The following is an 18,361-nucleotide window of genomic DNA, read 5'->3' on the forward strand; positions in this document are numbered from 1 at the left end:
TTCAAAATGCAAAAGACAGAAATGGGAGTGAGACAAATTTTTGTCTCATTCTTGTTAATCATCTCAAAAATTGTTTTGGTTAATGCCAGTGTTTCCAGTAGGCTAGTGGCAATGTTGCTCCTGCAAAAAGGCTTCACAGAGGTCATCCATTCTCTGTAACTCATGTGCATGTTTGTAAACTTCCCTTGCCAGCCATCCCAAAATGTTCTCAATTGGATTTAGATGAGGGGATGGTCCAAAAGAGTGAGGTTATTTCTCTGGAGCTTTCTCTGAAGCCTTTTTTTGTTCTTAAGACCATTTTCTCGACGATACCGTCTGATGGTTATTGGACTGCACTCAGCAGCAGTAACCACCTTCAGTTGGCCCAGGGTTCGTTCCATGTCTGGATGGACAGGTAATTGGATCATTCGGCTCAGGACATGTTTTTTGTGTCTAACAATTGCCTTTTTTATTCCATAACGCTCAGGATCTTTTAAGAAGTTTAAAATGTCTGTCTTACTGCGCCCAACCTTGCTTAGAGGCCTTGCTTATGCAGCTCAACATTTAGCCTTTGCCATCAAGAGATCATGATAATGTGAATACCTGACAGAAATTTGGCTTTTAAAAAGATTTTGGCTTTTAAAGAAAATGGACAGACATAAACAGTCTATTTCACTGTAATGCTTGTTTGCAATTCAGCTGGGATAGGCTCCAGCATACCTCCGTGACCCTAGTAAGATTAAGCGGCATAGAAAATGGATGGATGGATGGCTGGCCTATTTGCAATATTTTTTTTTGTTTAGTCTCACCCACTCTGAAGTTCTACTGAGAACCACACAAGTCCACAATGTAAATTCCTGCCAATCATAATATGGAGTAGCTGTAGCTGCTACCATACCAACCACAGACGTGTGACAAAACATTGAGGCTATACGGTTTATAGTGTGCGTAAAGCAGTTAATGTAAACATACAGTTCCAATCCGACCTTCAATCTGAAAATTCATATTTTCTTGTTCCACAATTTGGGATTTGTTAGAACCAACAAAATCCATTCATTCATTCATTCATTTTCCACCGCTTTTTCCTCACAAGGGTCGCGGGGGTGCTGGAGCCTATCCCAGCTGTCTTCGGGCGAGAGGCGGGGTACACCCTGGACTGGTTGCCACCCAATCCCAGGGCGCATATAGACAACAGCCATTCACACTCACATTCATACCTATGGACAATTTGGAGTCGCCAATTAACCTAGCATGTTTTTTAGAATGTGGGAGGAAACCGGAGTACCCGGAGAAAACCCACACATGCACAGGGAGAACATGCAAACTCCACACAGAGATGGCAGAGAGTGGAATTGAACCATGGTCTCCTAGCTGTGAGGTCTGCACGCTAACCACTAGACCGCCGTGCCGCCTCAACAAAATCCAATCAATTAATAAAATGATATCAATGAAATTCAGTCTCGTAAAAAAAATGTAAACAAGAAGTTGCACTCCAACAATGAAACCTGTTATACTGCCGTACTAAGGATGTTCCTTGGTGAAAGTCAGAAAAGCATACCAGTCCAGAGTTCATCTTGTTCCCCTTCCCCCCAAGAAGAATGTCTTGGAGCATGAAATGAAGTCGACCATGCCCGGGCTTATCCAGCTTTTGGGAGTGAGGAGTTAAATATTAGCTACCTTGGATGCAATTGGGGAAAAAAAGTGTTCAGCTTTGTATGAACAAAGCCTCCTAAGTCTCAGAGTAGTGCACCTGGAGCTGTTTTAATTAGCACATAATTGCTATGGAATACTAACGAGCTTATCAGTGGCCAATGAGCTGTGGGCTAGAAGGTTCTGTCGCAGCAGGGGGCTCACTTCCACTCACCAAACATTAAGTTTCCCTTCAGGGGGACTTGCTGCATTTACTTGCAGCGACCTCCACCAAGGGAGAGTGTGTGTGCGTGTGCGTGCGCGCGCGTGCATGTACATGCATGTGTGTGAGAAGTACAATTTCACAGATAAATCTGCAGACAATAATGCTTCAATAACTTCTGCACGCCTCCCACATTTAGCCTGCATCCATGGCAAGCTTTTGTTCTTGCAAAATCCAATCCTGCTGCTTTCTTTCTTCTTTCCTCAAGTGGTCCCGAGCGTCCCAATGTGATGTTTAGTGTTTTTGTGCTTTTTAGCACAATTTGCACATTGTCTTGTCTGTAACTATCTTAGCGAGCAATTTAAAAGTGATATTTGTGTGTAAATCATGTTTTATTTTTCACTTCATTTGTGGTGCTGCTCTCTAATTGGCTTGTTATTTATTGACATTCATCACTTTGCCCTTTGAACCAGCAATATTTTTAAATGAAAGTCCCCACAAAAGGTTAACAGGCTGCTCATGCTTTCTTTACTTGTGGAAACAAGAGAGATATTAATTTAACAATATGGTGATAATTGTGGTTGTACAGAACAATGTAACCAAATATTACGTTTGCTGTCCCATAGACTGACGGCCCACAGGCTAGTCTAATGTAATTTTTTGTAGTTTGTTTGTTTCTTTTGGCTTTTTCTTGATTACGGAGTCGCCACAGAGGATCTTTTTGAACAGCAGAGCATTCCTGTCATATAGAGGATCTTTGATGAGTGTGAATACAGTAAAGTCTCGTTATATCGATATTGTCGGGAGTCGGAAAAAATATCGATATAACCGGACTGTCGATATATCCGATCCTGCGCCGAACTGCAATAAAAGTGGGCAATAATGCACTCGACATTGTTCTATAGTATAGAACAGCTTAAATCAATCTTTGCTTAAGGATTTCAATACCAAAAAAGAACACGGCAAACGGCTGCTTCCAGTCAACTTTATTTTTCACACTTCCACCACCAGAGCACAGCACACACACCGATTCCCGCATTTCCAGGTTCACAGGTCATGCTCAACCCGCCCCACATAGCTGGCCAAACACATGCCTGCAACAGAAGAACCAACTGCGTTCGTGGTTTCTCTCATGTGTATAGAATCTATACACACAAGAGAAACCACGAACGCCAGCATGTACATATGAAAAACAGTGATTATTGCAAGCAATAAAAAGATATCTGAATACAACACAATTAAATACATGTATTTGTACGCTTGTGTCTTCATTGGAATAGGTGTGTATGCTATGTCAGTTGGTTCTTCTGTTGCAGGCATGTGTTTGGCCAGCTATGTGGGGCGGGTTGAGCATGACCTGTGAACCAGGAAGTGCGGGAATCAGTGTGTGTGCTGCGCTCTGGTGGTGGAAGTGTGAAAAATAAAGTTGACTGGAAGCAGCCGTTCGCTGTGTTCTTTTTTGGTATTGAAATCCTTAAGCAAAGATTGATTTAAGCTGCTTTTGTATCGATATAAGCAGACCAAATTAAAATAAGAATAATGGTGAAGTATAAGTCTGTGAAAAAGCGGTAGAAAATGAATGAATGAATGAGCCCTGCCCTACATAGCGTGTATAATTCAAAATGTATTTAGACTTGAAAGAAATTCATAGAAACCCAGCCGAATGCATGTTGTTATCTGTAAACTCATGTGGTGCTCTGTTTTCATCACTGTTTTCATCGCTCTGTTGTTTGTTGCCTTAAAAAGCAGCCGAGATTACAGCAACACGCAACCTTTGCTTTATTCTTCTGCATATAAAAGCCCACATTTCCCAACTCGGCACCAACCATAATGCTCAACTCTCCCATGGCGTAATCCTGCATAGAAATTCAAATGTATAAGCACGTATGGCCACCGGGTCTTTGATTAAACTTAAAATGCATATGTCCCCACAAAGATGCAGAGAGGTTCTTTTTTTCCTGTAGCACCTCTCGTCTAATCATCAGATATTTGTGAACCTGCAGCACAGACTAATCTTCAGTCAAATATTACAACAGGGAGACAAAGACGCCCCTTAATCCTGCTGAGACATTTCCTCCTTGTCATTTTAATGTATGCAAGCCAGCATGCTTATCTTTACCATGCAGCTTTGTGTTCCAATCGAAGGCCTCCTTTCAGCACTGGGCAACAAAGAAGAGGGAGTCGTTTAACACTTCTTTTTTGAAAATACCTTTTCGCCGGCATTGTCACACGCTCAGGCTCATAGCAGAGAAAAGTAGCTGAAATGTTACAAATTAAAAAAGCAAGACTGGATGGAGAGCAGGCAGCTCTTATTAGTATGGAGCTCAGGCGGCTGCGGGCCTGCGGTGCGGTTTTAAATTCAACAGCTTCACATGGGCGCTTTCAGCAAACAGTCTGCCATTATTCGCTCTGACAAGAGAGCAAATACGCCACATTCGGGGGGTCAAGGAAAAGCAGGTCCCCCCCGCTTCTTGTTCAAGCCATTTCTATGCGACTTCCTTATGTTACTTTGAAGGGCAACATTCAGTTGTCATCTGAATGGCTGCCCTGTATATCAATCAAGTGACGGCATTGATGCTAGGATGATATTTTTTTAATGTCACGCCGCGATCGACCAGCGATCGACCAGTACCACCTCCGCGATCGACCGGTAGATCGCGATCGACTTAATGAGCACCCCTGCTTTAGAGCATTACAGAGTGGCGCTTCATCCATTCCTGGAGCAATGCAGTCATTGCTGCTCCCCTTTTTTGTCTCAGTGAACTTGTCAGACCAATCAGGAAGTAACTTGTTTTCTGTTTATCTTCTCATTTTGACCCGACCTGTCTGACTTTTACAGGATGGTGATGGGCAGGCTTATCAAAATATAACTTCAGTGACCACTGTGGTTTAAACAGCATGCTTACTTGGTGGAGCTCCATCACAGATGGCAGAATAATTGGTATATTTCTTCTTCTTGCATGTATGTCATTGCATATCCATCTGTCCATCCATTTTCTGTGCCGCTTATCCTCACTGGGGTCACAGGTGTGCTGGAGCCTATCCCAGCTGTCTATCCCAGCGCATATAGACAAACAACCATTCATACTCACATTCATACCTATGGACAATTTGGAGTGACCAATTAACCTAGCATGTTTTTGGAATGTGGGAGGAAACCGGAGAATCCGGAAAAAAGCCACGCACGCACGGGGAAAACATGCAACTCCACACAGAGATGCCCAAGCTGAGAATTGAACCCAGGTCTTCCTGATCTCCTGACTTACATCATTGCAATTCCATTTTGAATCTAATTAAACATGACAATGAGAGAATGGTCACTTCTGTCATCACATCTACAAGAATTGTAACTTTACAGTAATGCAGTCGTCCCTCATGCACATGACACTTGCACAATGTGTAAACAATGAATAATAGGAGTGTGAAGGTGACGATAGGGATGTTATTTCATGTCTACAAGACTTTAATAAAGGTAAAAACTGCATTTGGGAAGTTAAAAAACAGGTTTTCTATGTTTTAACCCAATATTTTTTTTATTAATATTTACTCCTACTTATCGCAGTCTGTTATAGAACCAATTGACCGTGATAATTGAGAGACGACTGTATTGCATAGCCATAAGCCTATCCAATATAAACCCCATCACAACTATTAACTATTGATTTATGTCACTAATAAGGAAACATATATTATGTATACAAAAGTAGGCCTATACAACTTTCCATGTAATCCCGTAGAACACTTTATAGATTATACATTATATATATATGTACATATACATTCTGCCAAGGCCACACCTTTTTTGCAGTCTCCTATTTTGCAGTTGCTGCTTTTCATGACGTCATGAAGGAAAAGCTTTCCTCATGGACATGCTAGCAACTCTGACCCACCCCCGTGCTAGATGAGCCTGGTATCACTTTGTAAGAAAGCAGGTTTTTCTACATACAGTGCATCCGGAAAGTATTCACAGCGCTTCACTTTTTCTACATTTTGTCATGTTACAGCCTCATTCCAAACTGAATTAAATTAATCTCTTACCTCAAAATTCTACACAAAATACTCCATTATGACAATGTGAAAAAAGGTTTTTTTGAAATGTTTTGAATTTATTAAAAATAGAAAACAAAAAAATCACATTTACATAAGTATTCACAGCCTTTGCCATGAAGCTCAAAATTGAGCTCAGGTGCATCTTTTTTCCACTGATCATCCTTGAGATCTTTCTACAGCTTAATTGGAGTCCACCTGCAGTAAATTCAGTTGATTGGACATGATTTGGAAATATAATAACTGTCTATATAAGGTCCCACAGTTGACTGTGCATGTCAGAGCACAAACACCAAGCATGAAGTCAAAAGAACTGTCTGTAGACCTGCGAGACAGGATTGTCTTGAGGCACAAATCTGGGGAAGGATACAGAAACATTTCTGCTGCTTTGAAGGTCCCAATGAGCACAGTGGCCTCCATTATTCGTAAATGGAACACGTTTGGAACCACCAGGACTCTTCCTAGAGCTGGCCGGCCTTCTAAACTGAGCGATCGGGGAAGAAGGGCCTTAGTCAGGGAGGTGACCAAGGCCCCGATGGTCACTCTGTCAGAGCTCCAGCGTTCCTCTGTGGAGAGAGGCGAGCCTTCCAGAAGGACAACCATCTCTGCAGCAATCCACCAATCAGGCCTGTATGGTAGAGTGGCCAGACGAAAGCCACTCCTTAGTAAAAGGAACATGGCAGCCCGTCTGGAATTTGCCAAAAGCACCTGAATGACTCTCAGATCATGAGAAACAAAATTCTCTGGTCTGATGAGACAAAGATTGAACTCTTTGGTGTGAATGCCAGGCGCCATGTTTGGAGGAAACCAGGCACTGCTCATCACCAGGCCAATACCATCCCTACAGTGAAGCATGGTGGTGGCAGCATCATGCTGTGGGGATGTTTTTCAGCAGCAGGAACTGGCAGACTAGTCAGGATAGAAGGAAAATGAATGCAGCAATATATAGAGATATCCTGGATGAAAACCTGCTCCAGAGCGCTCTTGACCTCAGTAGACTGGTCATGTACCTTGACCATATAGACAGTAGACATTAGCACACAGCCAATATCTCAAAAGATTGGCTTCAGAACCACTCCGTGAATGTCCTGGAGTGGCCCAGCCAGAGTCCAGACTTGAATCCGATCGAACATCTCTGGAGAGATCTGAAAATGGCTGTGCACAGACGTCTCCCACCCAACCTGATGGAGCTTGAGACTTATTGCAAAGAAGAATGGGCAAAACTGCCTAAAGATAGGTGTGCTAAACTTGTGGGATCATATTCAAAAAGACTTGAGGCTGTAATTGCTGCCAAAGGTGGATCAACAAAGTATTAAGCAAAGGCTGTGAATACTTATGTAAATGTGATTTTTTTGTTTTCTATTTTTAATAAATTCAAAACATGTCAAAAAAACCTTTTTTCACATTGTCATAATGGAGTATTTTGTGTAGAATTTTGAGATAAGAGATTAATTTAATACAGTTTGGAATGAGGCTGTAACATGACAAAATGTAGAAAAAGTGAAGCGCTGTGAATACTTTCCGGATGCACTGTATATCTTGGAGCCACACAATATGCTGAGGTTTTTGGTCTGTATTTGAAAAAAATTACACAATTATTTTTCAATCTCAGTAGATCCCTTTTGCTTTTAAAGGATATGATATTTCGGACCGAAGGCCAAGGGCCAAATTTCCAACTTAACTTCAAACACTCAGCCAGAAAAAGAAAATCATAACGTCAGCTAAGTGATGGGGGTGTATTTACAGGAAATTAATTTCTTGCTCATCATTCTGCCAAACAAGATTTTCTGCATTCGAGATGCAGGGCAAACATCAATGATTAAAATGTGAAAGTAATGCAGACAATTTGATTTTAAGATTCCTAAATTAGGATGAGTGAGCTTTTACATCTTTCACCAGAGATGCCTTTTGAATAACTTATTCAGTCTCATCCATCTGTCTCTAATAATGTATCGATCATTAAGGTAGGAGGAACAGTTTGTGCTGTAAATCAACAACAGCACACAACAGACTGTTATTGTGCTTCATGCTCATCCTTGAGGTGTTTGGAATTATTCTGTCAAAACAATTGCTCTCAGGCAGCATGAGTAGGATCAAGCCAACAATCCCAAGGTGATTCCACAGAGCACAACTCCAATAGAAAATGTACAACTGACGGTTTTACGCAGTGTCTCGTGTTTCCTCAATCACTCAACATATAGACAAATAAGTTTTTGTGTCTTTGGGTGGCAGAAGACAAACTAAGCCTTTTTTTTAGCAGTGGGAAGGAGTATACTGCTAGGACAAGTTGACCTTTCCTTACAATCACCCTGTACAGTACTTCCTTTGACTCTTAAGTCTCTTGGGATACACATAAAGGAGGCCCATTTGAAATGAGAGCCTTGGGAATTTCCTCAAGACCTTTCAACTCGGTCAAAGGCTTAAACTTAAAAAGTCAACTAGACCATTGTTCAGGAGTTAAACACAGTAGCTATTTAATTGAAAAATTGGATAAATTTATCAAATAATCCTGAGACTGTCTTAATAGTGCTTTTTTGTTTATTCAAGGTCCAATATTGTTTTTTTTCAATATTTATTATCCGATATTGTTCATTCATTCATTCATTCATTCATTTTCTACCGCTTTTCCTCACGAGGGTCGCGGGGGGTGCTGGAGCCTATCCCAGCTGTCTTCAGGCGAGAGGCGGGGTACACCCTGGACTGGTCGCCAGCTAATCACAGGGCACATATAGACAAACAATCATCATCACTCACATTCATACCTATGGACAATTTGGAGTGGCCAATTAACCTAGCATGTTTTTGGAATGTGGGAGGAAACCAGAGTACCCGGAGAAAACCCACGCATGCACGGGGAGAACATGCAAACTCCAGACAGAGATGGCCGAGGGTGGAATTGTACCCTGGTCTCCTAGCTGTGAGGTCTGCACGCTAACCACTAGACCGCCGTGCCGCCCTCAATATTGTTCAACTATTTTAAATACATCTCTTATGTTCCACACTACATTGGATCCCTGCATATTCTCAATGCAGCATTCATTCATTTTCTACCGCTTGTTGCCGGGGTTCTGGAGCCTATCTCAGCTGTCTTTGGGCGATAGGTGGGGTACACCCTGGATTGGTCACCAGCCAAACCCGTACATGCACGGGGAGAACATGCAAACGTCACACAGAGATGCCCAAGGGGCAAATCGAACGAAGGTCTCCTAGCTGTGTGGCCTGTGTGGTAACCACTCGATCACCGTGCAGCCTCATCATTCATGTATATATATATATATTACATATTATATATATATATGCAAATGCAATATATAAGTTTAGTCAAACTTATATATATTCCTCTTTTTCTCGCTCTCTCTCTCTCTCTCTCTCTCTCTCTCTCTCTCTAGGATTTAATGTTGCCGATACCGATCCCAATAATCCATGGGTGAAATCAGCGATACCGATATGCGGCCGATTGAGCACCCCTAGTATTTAATGTATATACACTATTTTTTCTCTGAAAACAGGTAGTTTTGTCCATCATAAACACATTTGAATCAACATAACTTGATGATAATTTTATATGCGCGATAACAGGTGAAATGTACACCAAATTTGCAATGATGTGAACAAAAGTTATTATGTTATCATAAATCTTTACTGGAATTAAAATCGGCAAGCAGTGTGGATTATGTAGTTGGTCTTGGAGAAACGCCTTCTCTAGCCTTAGCCTCTAGAGCTATCCTGATGGCCAGACTAAAGGCTACACCATGACTCTGATTCCATCTGTTCATCAATCATCCCATATTATAATTTATTAGTGGAATACATGTATACATTTTATACTTCAGCAAAAGGGGATGCTGCAAAAATAGCAGTGGAAACACTGCTTTAACTGAACACGAGAATGGATGTAAATAGCATTAGCAGCATGCTAGCCAGAAGAGACACATCAGCAAAACTTGTATATTATGGCCATCTAATTTGTCTAATTTATTATGTACTCTGTAACTATGACAGGAACAACATCGAATTAGAACGAGCCTGGAGTTTGTTTTTAGAGAGTTGCATCTCACAGATATGCACATTAGCGCTCAATAAGTTTATCAAATCTTAGCTTTATGCACTCCCACATAGTATCAGCATTTGCGACCAAATATGAGATGGGTCTTTTGAATACACTGAGGTTTTGCAGCGTGCATAAATTTGGAATGTTGCTAAATTTTAAAATATGTAAAACCAAGTCCGTGATTAACTTTAATTTGATACCTCATTCCTTCCTGTATCCCAAGTATTTAATAAGTGAAAGCAAATTTCATACCGGAAAAATAGTGCCTTTGGTTCCTGTCGCTTTAACTTTTTATTCAAGACAAAAGCTGTGATCGACCCACGGACCTTGGCAAGTACAACCTCACTACAAAATATGTAATAACTTACACTGGGACATTTGTTTTAATAGTAGCCATTTCCATTTTTTGAAAATTAATAAAACATATTTCATTCAAACATATTTGAATGAAATTTCCTCTGCATATAAATATTTCATTCATTCATTCATTCATTTTCTACCGCTTTTCCTCACGAGGGTCGCAGGGGTTGCTGGAGCCTATCCCAGCTGTCTTCGAACTGGTCGCCAGCCAACCACAAAGCACATATAGTCCATATTCATACCTATGGACAATTTGGAGTTAACCTAACATGTTTTTGGAATGTGGGAGGAAACCGTAGTACCCGGAGAAAACCCACGCATGCACAAGGAGAACATGCAAACTCCACACAGAGATGGCCGAGGGTGGAACTGAACCCTGGTCTCCTAGCTGTGAGGTATGCGCGCTAACCACTCGACGTGCAGCCCATAAATATTTCAATGAATTTTTATCCTACGTACCTTTTACCTAGCAAGAAGTGGCTGCACAGATATCTCAGCCATTATAATGGCCAAAGTTATTTGTGTCAAACACCAATGAAAATCCAATAAGTACAAACCTTGTTGCTTGTGTGTTTATGATCCTTCTCTCATCCTCTTGATGAATAGAGGGCGAAAGGACCTTTATAGAAGCGCTTCAGATGTTAATCTCAAAGAACTCTCCCTGCTGAGAGCAAAGCCTTGCTCGTTTTAAGCCTTGCACGGCTCTCTGACCCTGCACTTTGCTTCTGAGACGCCTTTGGCCTTCTTTTCAGGCACCTCCGGAGTGACCGCAGGGCTTGCACAGGCCAAAGCAGCTGTTTTTACTAGGTGTTATAATTAACAGCACAGATTTGAATAGAAGAAAAGGGGTTTTAGGGTCTCTCTCTGTGAAATCATCACAGTTGTAAATCTTGAAAGAAAGCACCCACCAACTCCTTGCTCATTATTGCTGATACAAGGCAATTAGACCACATAGCTCTCTTTTGACTGGATTATCTTATCCACTCCACCTTAATTGGACTGCTGAAAAGTATGAACACACTGGGCTGGAAATTTATAGAATCAAAACACCATGTCAAAATATAACATATGAATGGATTAGCAGCAGTTAGTACAGATTGTACTCCACTTGGAATCTAAATATACAGCAGTTAATCTTATAAGAAGGAATAAGAACTTCCTTGATAATGTGGATGTTACATTATAGATGCACACAAGAAACAACCAAATAATAAGCCCTATGAGGTAAAAGCAAGTTGAAACAAAGGCTGTAGTGTATACTTATTTTATATTTGACATTTATTAGGCTGCTGCACGGCAATTGAGTGGTTAGCGCGCAGACCTCACAGCTAGGAAACCAGAGTTCAATTCCACCCTAGCCATGTCTCTGTGGAGTTTCCATGTTCTCTCTTTCTGTTTATAGAAAGATGTAGAAAGCTCACACCCGGACAAAACACACAGAGTGCGATGTCGCCGTTGCGCAGTGCTTCAGTGCACACGCCGCCATCTTGTGTAGCACAACTTGGCTGCAGTGTATAGGCATATATAGGTAGTTTACAGCCGCACAATAGGGCATTTTAATGCCTTATTCCAGAATTTCAGAAACCATCAGTAAAAACGTCGAAAGTGGCAAACGAACAAGGTTGTGCTACACAAGATGGCGGACTCGCCGCAACAAAAACGCACGGCTCATGAGTTTTCTCCGGTTTCCCCCCACATTCCAAAAACATGCTTGGTTAATTGGCGACTCCAAATTGTCCATAGGTATGAATGTGAATGGAAGTCAGCTGGGAGAGGCAACCCTTGTGAGGATAAGCGGTATAGAAAATGGATGAATGAATGTTTCTATTTGTTGAAAAACGTTAAACAAGCCTTACCTTAAGCTTCACCTTATCATGTTTTGTTGCTGTTTCATGTTTGAATACAACCCATTATGAAGTAAAATATGGATATTTAAGAAAATGTTACATATTTTTTGCCTAGATTAACAATTTTCAAGTATAAAAATGGCAAAATGAACTAAAATGCAAATATAAGGCATTCTGAAGACACATTCAAATACATTGTGATTATATTATTCAGGGGCCAGGTGGTTAGCGCGCAGACCTCACAGCTAGGAGACCAGGGTTCAATTCCACCCTCGGCCATCTCTGTGTGGAGTTTGCATGTTCTCCCCGTGCTTGCGTGGGTTTTCTCTGGGTACTTCGGTTTCCTCCCACATTCCAAAAACATGCTAGGTTAAATGGCGACTCCAAATTGTCCATAGGTATGAATGTGAGTGTGAATGGTTGTTTGTCTGTATGTGCCCTGTGAAATGATAGCAGAGGAACAACATTGATGAACTGGAGTACAACTGGAAAAGCTTTGTATTTTTGGGCACTATCCTTGTGTAAGATGATACGGAACAGTCACACACACCCCAGCTGCTTTTTAGAAAACAGCCTGGCAAGAGATCATTTTATGAACAATACATTTAAGTTACTCAAGGAGTTTGCACACTTTTACTCAGTGAGTAAGTTCCACAACAATAGCAGTACTGTTTGGCATGCAAGGTCAGATAATAAGCACGCATGTCTTACAATCATTTGTACAACCGAACCTTGAAATCAGCGCAAACATTCTACTCCAATACAGTCTATGTTAATGAACGTGTCCCTGGTCAACTATCACCTGTCACAGAAACTTTTAGCATGCAAAGCCCATTTGCAGCATATGACCATTACATATTTATAGATGTAGTGTGTCTGTTCAATAGGATCCACAGCCTAGTCTCAATTTATCCATCCTAATCAGTGCAGCGCCAGGCCCGCCGGACTGTCTGCTCGGCTCAATGAACAGAGGAAAGGTCCGCTGGGGATGCACGATGGTGACCAAATAGGGTCTGTCTGCAAAGTGCATGCTGGGAGGAGACAGGGGCACCAAGCTGGCACAGACTAGGACCCCACATTCTTTGGCTGCCCTCAAAAGGATTCTGTCACTCGTCATACGCCCACTCTGTTAGTGCACGGAGTTCACACTCGGCACTTTTGTCCTCAGGTTTAAACAAGGCAGATTAAGGTTAAGGTGCATGAGTAACATGCCAATCATTTTCACATAGTAAATAGTAGGATTACGTTCAAAATACAAAGGCAGTTACCAGGAAACTTTGTGGAGGGGTGATATAAGGGCCAAGAAAGAATGTGGCACATTTTGGTGAGGATCTGGATAAAGGTGAAGATGTATCTGTTCCTGAACCAGGAAGTAGTCTGCTAACAAACAAACTTTTGTTAACAGTTCAGCCTTGGTGGAAGTGCTCTACTGGGTGATATTCTACTTTTATATACTCATTATACAGTATTCCTTTTTGCTAAGCATATTATTAAGAATCTCTCAGCCATACAAGCTACTATTAGTGCAGGTTTTGAAGAACTCCTACCTGTCTATAAATACTTCATCATAAAGTACAGCATGATATAAGAAAATGTGCCATGCATGAGCCATGGAGGTGAGGTCATGCAGGTTCGCTGCAGTGAACCCGACAGTGCTTATGCTAGAAATGCAAATACGGCCCAAGTGCTGGTGAAAGATTAACAGTTTTCGATATGGGGCCCCTTTTCAAGTGGACTTACTTCAACCAAACCCTGCTTAAAAATCTGGAGGAGTAAAGTGGTTCTCTGGAAACCAGAACCACCAACCATATATAAGAATATATACGTATATAATAGTACACAAAGAGTACACAAAGCTAAAGGTGCATGTGAACATGGAACGCAACATAGGAATCGCATATAATGAGTGCTTCACTTCCTCCAGCCGGTTATTCATGATAATCACCGCATTGCAGAATAGAAATAACTAGATCAACTCAAAAAGAATCCCCAAAGCCGACAGTGTTGTTGTTCATGCACAACTTACAATAGATGTGGCGTATCATTAATGCAATCCTTCCTCCTGACAGTTATGAAAGATACATTGGGACAAGTATTGGAAGATAAACATGAGTTCTTGGGAGCTGTTTTTGTGGCGATGTAGGAATCTGATGAATGGTAATGGTAATGGTTTTATTTCATTTGAACATGCATCAGATTACAATTGAGTGCATCACAGTTCCACATGTCCAAAAGGAGTAGGAAGAAGCGAAGCTTATTAAATCCTACCCCTCCATCTGGTACTTTTACAATCAGTAACTGTTACATTTGTTCACTTCCTGATTTCCCTAATACAGTTTAAGTTTTTTTATTTATTTATTTTATTTATTTTATTTATTTTGTCACGTACCGAAGAACGAGGTGATATGAGCATCCAATGACATAATGGGTAACATAGTAAGTGTCAATATAGTGATATATATGGCACATCATGACTGGTTCACGACTCTTCATCCTTGTATTTAGCAAACATCAACTGCTTGTATTGTTTCTTGAATTGGCTCATCGTTGTGCATTGTTTGAGGGTCTTACTTGTCACGGTTCGTCATGCAGGTGTTGCGATGCGACCCCAGGATGCAGAGATAGAAGCGAATGGTGCAGGAAAAAGCTTAGCTTTATTCTTTCTTTGGAACAGGCGAAATCAGCACTGTCATCCAACACGTAGCAGAGAACCCAAAAACAAACAACAATGCACCAACGAAAGACAAACGCACCCGGCTGAACTAAATAAGGCAATCAAATTACAAACAGGTGCGCGTAGAAGGGAAAGTAAAAGTGACGGGACACAGGGCAGACAAAAACAGGAAAAACTACAAAATAAGAGCATGAAAACCGGAACTAAGGCAAGCAACGTGAAAACACAAAACTGTCACACAGGAGGAGATGTGGATTGTGACATTACTCAATCCATTCCATAGTTTGATTCCACATACTGAAATGCTATGGCTTTTTAACGTAGTTCTAGCATACAAGTGTTTCAAATTTAGTTCTTTTCTGTGATCATATTTCTCCTCTCTTGTAGAGAAGTATTGGATCACATTTTTAGGTAATTAACAAAAAATAGTTCTTGTTTTATCTCTGCATTGCATTGTCTGCATTGTCTCAGAACGTTTCCTTTATTTCACAAGATATTTCAAGATGTCCTGCAACTGTGTGACTTCATACTTGATATATTTCCATTACCTCACTCCACCAGAGACATCTTTCTTCACAACTCAGCGCTCACATTTACTGGTGGCATGTTCTCCTCTCTGCTGGCATTAATCCGCAATGGGCTGGGGTGTGTGTGGTCTATCATGCTCTAGTCACCTGTTTTCAGATTGTGGATCCACCGCTGAGTGTTTGTGACTTATACATATATGTAGAAGTGGAGACCAAGGTTTGATTCCCCGCTCAGGCATCTTTTTGTGGAGTTTGCATGTTCTCCCCGTGCATGGGTTTTCTGGTTTCCTCCCCCATTCCAAAAACAGGTTAATTGGCAACTCCAAATTGTCCATAGGTATGAATGTGAGTGTTTGTGCTCTGTGATTGGCTGGTTACACCCAACACTGGTATGCAGACATGATGGCAAATTCGGTGTTTATAAGAGAAAATATGAAAACATACTGAGGAGAGGCATGAATTTAAATGCAATTTTAAAAAGGAGCTTGGGGGGAAGTAGATGTTTGCATTCCTTACTCAGAATGCAGACAAACAAATAGTCCCTGCTTGTGCACCTGTGGCAGCTTGTGAGTGCAATGCGTGACAGCTGATGGGAATTGGTGCGAGCGATTGGTCGATGAGTGAGAAAGAAAGCTTCTGAATTTGCACCCAATGGACTGCACTATTTACAATAGCTGTCATTTGATGGCTGGCTGGACATGGAAAATTGCTAAGGAAGGTAAACTCACAAAAAGTATCTTTGAAATAGAATATGATCATTGTTCCATCAATGTGTCTTGTTTGAGCCCTTTCACAGCCCTTGGCATGGCTATTGCATCATTGCTAATCACAGAAAGGGCACATCACTAACTCCTTTTGGACACAATGATAAAGATATTATTCATGGCAAACGTTTGAACAGTTCGTGGCACATTCCCATTGAGATCATTCATCTTGATCACACAGAAGAGAAAATAAGTGAAAGACAGATGCATTTTGCTCTCTGTAGTCTTTCAGCCCAATTAGAGCTTGGTGTCGACACCACTCTCTTTTCTACTTCTCGGCCGAGAACAACCTTTATTTTTTTGATAAAGGCCATTAGAGGTTGTACAAAGGTGACACAGGGTAAGGTACAATCCGTTTTTTTAGCATTCCCCTCGGCCCTTTTTGTCTTGTCCGGACGCGGTGTAAGATATCCAATGATTATCCGTCAGTTCATTGTGTTAGCGCTGAGAGAGACAAGAAAGAAACCCTCACTCGATAGAAGCACCAATAAAGAACAGAATGTGCAGCTCACTCATCATATGACTTTGTATTATTTTCAACACAGACACTTGATGCTGAAGTCATGGTTTAATGGTTAGACGTTGGATTTCAGCTTACCCTCATTGAACTGCAGCTTCCCAGTGCCTGCAGCATTCAATGTAAGCAGGACACAACTTTCTTGGTCCTCATTTGTTTGCCAGCTATTTAGACAATAATGGTTGTGTGTTGAGTCATTTTCAGTGGATAAACATATACTGCTATACAAATAGTGCATTGACCCCAAGTTTACTTTCTATATTGTAATAAAAATGGTTGGTAAAATGTGATATTCTATATTTTCATGTCTGCCTGAAGAAGCATGCAGGTCAAAGGAGCAGGTTTACACTCAAAATGTGCAAACTCATAACCACACGCACCTTCACGCTTAATAAAGCACTCCGTGTCAGAGTCTGACCGCGCACGACGGGTGAGGAAATGGAAACAGTCGGGAGGTGGTAGATTTACTGAGCGTAACATCCAGGTTGGGAGGGAGGGGGGCTAAAGATCCCCAGTCATGCCAAATACAAACATCCACAACAGTGTGAAGCCACTGAAGCATGGAACCTACCTTTTTTGTGCTTTTCGCTCTTATTTCCAAGCTGCCAGACGTTTGGTGGCATTGGCAACTAGACAGACTTCATTTTTGCTCGCTCTCTTTCCGAGCGTGATGATTTTTAGGAAGTAATCATTCAGACTGTCTGCTGCAGCCAGAGACTTTAAAAAGTGTTAGTTTGTGATGCCTGTGCACTGTCAACTTTGGCAGACTTATGCGTGCTTGGCTGCAACACTCCTCCTGGTCTAAGTGCTGCAGCTAAAGCCTGAAGGACTGCTCCCTCTGCATGTAAACGCTGCTTCAAAAGTCAAAGGATGAACAGTAGCAGTTCAGACAGGAAACAGACACCTTTTATCTTAATTAGAACTGAAGCAATTAGATGCTACACAGTGCCCGTGCTGCATAAAAGGCCCCCTTCATACCTCCCACTGAGGCTAGAAGCCATGTACTGTATTTTTAAAATGTGAAATGTGAATCTCTGTGGTTGGTGTACCGGAGGCCTTTTTTACAGGTGCCTTTTGTTCTGCAGGAGGGAACAAATTGCGGAACCAGCAGTTTCGTCTCAATTGGGCTTGGATCTCTCTGGAGAGGGAACACTATGTGGTGGATGAGGAGGTCAAGTTCCTGGAAGTGGTGCTCAAACGGCGAGGATACCTGGGGGAGACCTCCTTTGTTAGTAAGTATCTGTCATATGCAGAACCTGGATATACAGTAGACGGTCATGTATTATGTACTACTTTGGTTCCCAGACTTTACAGTCATATACCACGAATGTTTGATCTGAAGCCATGTAGCCCCTACTCCCGTAAACCTTTTTATCTTAATTAACTTGGAATATTGAACATAATTCATTGATTAAGTTCATAGTACTTCCATGTCAAAAATGGGTATTATGCATAGTCACATTTTGATTAAATGTCACATGTGTACTGATAAATGCATAATCATCTTACATATCTTCCAGTTTAATGTTGGCATCTTCCCATTTGAATGGGTTGAATTTTGAAACTTTTTTGTCGTCTCATAATGGCCACTGTTTAATTCTGAATATTAATTTAGTACCAAATGGAAGGGGGAACAAGTTAAGTATAAAAATACATACAGCCAGCGATAAAGCCTTATTTGTCCCCATAGACAAGTTTTCACTGCTGCGCTGTGTGCGAATTGAAACAGCAATATGCATAAAA

General features: G+C 41.3%; 1 protein-coding gene across 1 annotated transcript in view; it reads left to right on the forward strand.

Moving 5' to 3' along the window:
- Positions 1–18,361, forward strand: part of frem2b (FRAS1 related extracellular matrix 2b) — a 78,502-nt gene that overhangs the window by 19,632 nt on the left and 40,509 nt on the right. Inside the window, 1 exon segment of the mRNA XM_058080626.2 lies at positions 17,704–17,850. Within this exon segment, the coding sequence (XP_057936609.2) occupies positions 17,704–17,850 (147 nt within the window).

The sequence above is a fragment of the Doryrhamphus excisus genome, linkage group LG8 (assembly GCF_037039965.1).
Source record: "Doryrhamphus excisus strain RoL-2023G ecotype Guam linkage group LG8, RoL_Dexc_Guam_v1.1, whole genome shotgun sequence".
Taxonomy (NCBI): domain Eukaryota; kingdom Metazoa; phylum Chordata; class Actinopteri; order Syngnathiformes; family Syngnathidae; genus Doryrhamphus; species Doryrhamphus excisus.